Genomic DNA, 3804 nt, shown 5'->3' on the forward strand with positions numbered 1-3804 from the left:
CCATGAAAGATACAGGCTCTTGCTTGAGTGCTGCTGTATCGCAGTGCCCTGTCACTGCCATCCGGCTCCTTGGGTTGTCTTATTTATAGACCGGGTGGAACGAGAAAAGGATTTTGATTTACAACCCCCATAATTTTTCCTGTTTTGTAGCAAACATGGCCCAACCAGTACAAGCAGTTTATCTCCAGGGTGTTCAGAGGTCTCTTGCCCAACAGGTTCAAATACTTGGCTCTGTCTTCTGTACGAAAAATGAGCAGTTCAGCCAACCCTTACAAATAAATACTTAAAGGACTTGGGGCATTAATAGGTTCCTGATTCCAAAGGGGATTAAAAGGAAATAAAAAAGGAAAAAAAGAAGAAAATACTCAGCACACATTCCCAATGCAGACAAGTTTTACAACCACTATTTCACACCATGTTCCCAGTATTCTCCAGTGACTGAGAAGGAACAGTATAATGAAGAAACCCTCACCCAGGCAGTTTCTGTAAGAATCTGGCCAGAAGTCTTTTTAAAACGACTGACACATATCCTATTTGCTTTTGATGAGATGATGAGATGCTCTACAATTATCATGTGTATCTCGATCTCCAGTGATAGCCAACGGCTGCAGGAAATTACACACCATGCTGTACCTGCTCTAAGTTTATCCCTTTTCTATCCTGTTATTAACCATTCTCCTTTTTGAACTTGCAGCATCTCCTACTCCAGCCACCAAAATGGAAGAAAATGCCAACACCAGCTTCGAAGAAGATTTTGAAGGACAGGCAACACACACAGGCAAGGAAACTAACTGCTTTTTTCTTTTTTTTTTTTTTCCTAAAAATAAGCTAAACTGTCCCTGTTCACTGGGGAAGCTCAGAATTCGAGTTGATCCAATTGGTTTGCCAACCCACTTGCACAGAAACATCGACTCCAAAGCCAACGAGAATGGATTTTGGAGTGACACCCCTCATGGAAGGGCGGGTGACACCAAACTGACCTTTGTGCCAACCTCCTTATACCTGAAGCAAATGGCAAATGCAGAAAACACCTGAAGAAGCCACCAACAGCAGTGGCCCAAGGCGCTCTTGTTGGTTTATCGCTTCAGTCATGAACAATGGCCTTTCTCCTGGGGAAAAGAGAAGAAAACAAAACAGCAACAAAAACCACACTCGCACGCTAGAATTAGGTTATAAACTTTCACTATAAAGGTTGAATTATTTTTTCCTTCTTATAGAAGGAACATTCAGTGCTAAAAGTGAACTTATAAATCCTTTTGGCAAACACAGCATAGCATTTAAAAGCCTTAAAAGCATCCTTGCTCAGAATCACAACTCTTTTTAATCCAGCACTCAATCACCGTGATTTTTATGAGTATTGACATTGCATTCAGCTCTACAGACGGGCACCGCTTCGTCCCACCCCACCAACAGGTAACGACACGGCAATCATTCCCTCCCACTGCTCCGAGGGCTTCGTTTGCTTTGGGCTATAATAAACGTAGCTCTTGTAATAAATCCTCCTGGGGTTCTTTCCCGACCAGCCTCGCTGCTGTTGGCTAACATTATTATATACATACATTTTTTTTTAGGGAGCCAAATGTAGGGCACTACATCAACACCTAGGCTTCCAAATAGTTGTAGAAATCAGGCTATTGTACAGTTATTGTTACGCCAAGAGGTTCAGGCTAATTCTTGCTTTGGAATCTTGTTTGCAAAAGATCAGGTCGCCTTCCCTTTCCTACCGAGGGGTGCGGTGCCTTTAGCCACCACTTCCAGATGTCAAAATTTGATACAAAACAGAGTCTTGGCAACTGGCAACACCGCATCTCTCTCATGGGAGGGAGAACTGCTTACTTAGCCTTTCCTAAATTTTCCATAGGAATAGATTTCACCCCTGAAAACACTAAAATATTCCTTGGTTTTGATTTATAATCTTAAAATGCAGATTAAAATGTTTCATTTTGAAAAACACCACCGGAATTTGATGATTTTTTTTTTCTGCATTGCAATCAGAATTATTGTAGCATTAGCCTTACAGGTTACTGTTCCAGTGGAACAGGTATGGGTTAAAAAAAAAATCTCAAGTGTCCTGTATTCTTAGTTTTAATATAAGTCCTTACACATGTTATGTATTCAAATACACTGTCTATAGGGAAATGCAAATATACTTCTACGAAACACCAGCTTTGGCCAACATGTCAGTTTTGACAGGTTTTGGTATCTCCATCCTCGTTAACTACTCATGTAGGTCCCCAAAATCTTTCTACTGGATCCTGACAGGAACTAGACCATCAAAGTAACCCAGGTTAGAAAAAAAATGATTTCTTTCTTTTGGAGGCTAAAGTAACACATTGGTTCCAAAGCGGCAAAGAGCAGAACCTTCTTAAGACAACTTGTTGTTGCAGCCAGTTTCTCATCTCACTTCATCTCTTTTAGGGCCCAAAGGTGTGATCAATGACTGGAGGAAGTTCAAATTAGAAAGTGAAGATAGAGACTCCTTATCCTTGAGCAAGAAAGAAATTCTTAGACAAATGTCTTCACCACACAGATCTTTCAGTAAAGAGGATAAAGACACCAGGGAGAGATTCTGCCGTAAGGTAAGAGAAGAAAGTAAAATAAATTAATTTTGATTCTATGTAAAACATACTGGTTGTAAGCTAGAAAATCCTGCATTTGCCAGACTCAATTTCTTTGCAACTTAGCAGAGCTCACACAATACAGGCAGAACAAATGTACGTCCGACCATCTACCCAGCCCTCTCTCAGGCAAAGTCTAACTTCACTAAAATAAGCAGTGTATTTTACAACAACGTAACACACAACATAGTTTGACCTTTCTTCCTCCCTTCCCTGCCTCAACGCTCTATCCTTGGTTAAGGCAATGGAAAAATTTAAACGTGTTTAAAAACCTACTAGTCAGGATAGAGCTCTGAGCATGAACATCGCTCATTACCACTTACCAGTTCTGAAAGTGGGGGACCCAAAACACCCAAAAACACAGGAATTAAGCTTTGACCCCACTACAGTCCCTGGCAGAATTCCGACCAACTCTGGAAGATCTGGAAGTTTTTGCCAAATGTGGCAACTGTCTTTAAGACCATCAAGTTGACAAGCAAGTGTTGAGACGGGATCTTCACCCGTCTCCCAAAGAGACCCTCCAGTGTCACTGTGGGAAGTGACGGCTCTTCTGGCCGTGCTTTCCACGCCATGTTCTTTAGACAACAATTTAGTCTCTTCCTGCCTCAGCACCAACACATTACCACTTATTAATACAACATTCTCTTGATATTCACAGATGAGCATGCAGGAGTATGAATTAATTCATGATGAGCAAGAAGATGAAAGTTGCCTACAAAAATACCGCAAACGCTGCATGCAGGATATGCACCAGAGGCTGAGTTTTGGGCCAAAATACGGTTATCTGTGTGAGCTGCAGAACGGGGAACAGTTCCTGGAAGCCATCGAGAAAGAACATAAAACCACCACTGTCATCGTCCACATTTACGAAGACGGCATCAAGGGCTGCGACGCTCTCAACAACAGCTTGACCTGCCTGGCGGCCGAGTACGCCACCGTCAAGTTCTGCAAGATCAAGGCCTCCGACACGGGGGCCGGAGACCGCTTCTCCAACGACGTGCTGCCCACTCTCCTCGTCTACAAGGGTGGGGAGCTCCTGAGCAATTTCATCAGCGTTTCTGAACAATTCAATGAGGAGTTCTTTGCTGGGGATGTGGAGTCTTTCCTAAACGAGTACGGGCTGCTACCCGAACGGGAGCTTCCAGCGCTGGATAATGGCAACGCGGATGAGCAAGATGTTGAATAG

At 42.8% G+C, this 3804-nt stretch overlaps 1 protein-coding gene across 1 annotated transcript; it reads left to right on the top strand.

Annotated features, from left to right (window-relative positions):
* Window positions 1–702: 702 nt before the first annotated feature.
* Window positions 703–3804, top strand: PDC (phosducin). Its single transcript, XM_065649119.1, has 3 exons — window positions 703–778; window positions 2419–2579; window positions 3277–3804. The coding sequence occupies exons 1-3, from the start codon at window positions 718–720 to the stop codon at window positions 3802–3804; spliced, it is 750 nt and encodes a 249-aa protein (XP_065505191.1). The 5' UTR covers window positions 703–717.

This window comes from Caloenas nicobarica, chromosome 20 (assembly GCF_036013445.1).
Source record: "Caloenas nicobarica isolate bCalNic1 chromosome 20, bCalNic1.hap1, whole genome shotgun sequence".
NCBI lineage: Eukaryota > Metazoa > Chordata > Aves > Columbiformes > Columbidae > Caloenas > Caloenas nicobarica.

Excerpts from the sequence above, each read along its gene's own strand:
- PDC (XM_065649119.1), top strand. The coding sequence starts at position 718 with ATGGAAGAAAATGCCAACACCAGCTTCGAAGAAGATTTTGAAGGACAG. Across the intron at positions 779-2,418 it reads AGGACAGGCAACACACACAG|GGCCCAAAGGTGTGATCAAT; the intron begins GCAAGGAAACTA and ends CATCTCTTTTAG. Across the intron at positions 2,580-3,276 it reads GGGAGAGATTCTGCCGTAAG|ATGAGCATGCAGGAGTATGA; the intron begins GTAAGAGAAGAA and ends TGATATTCACAG.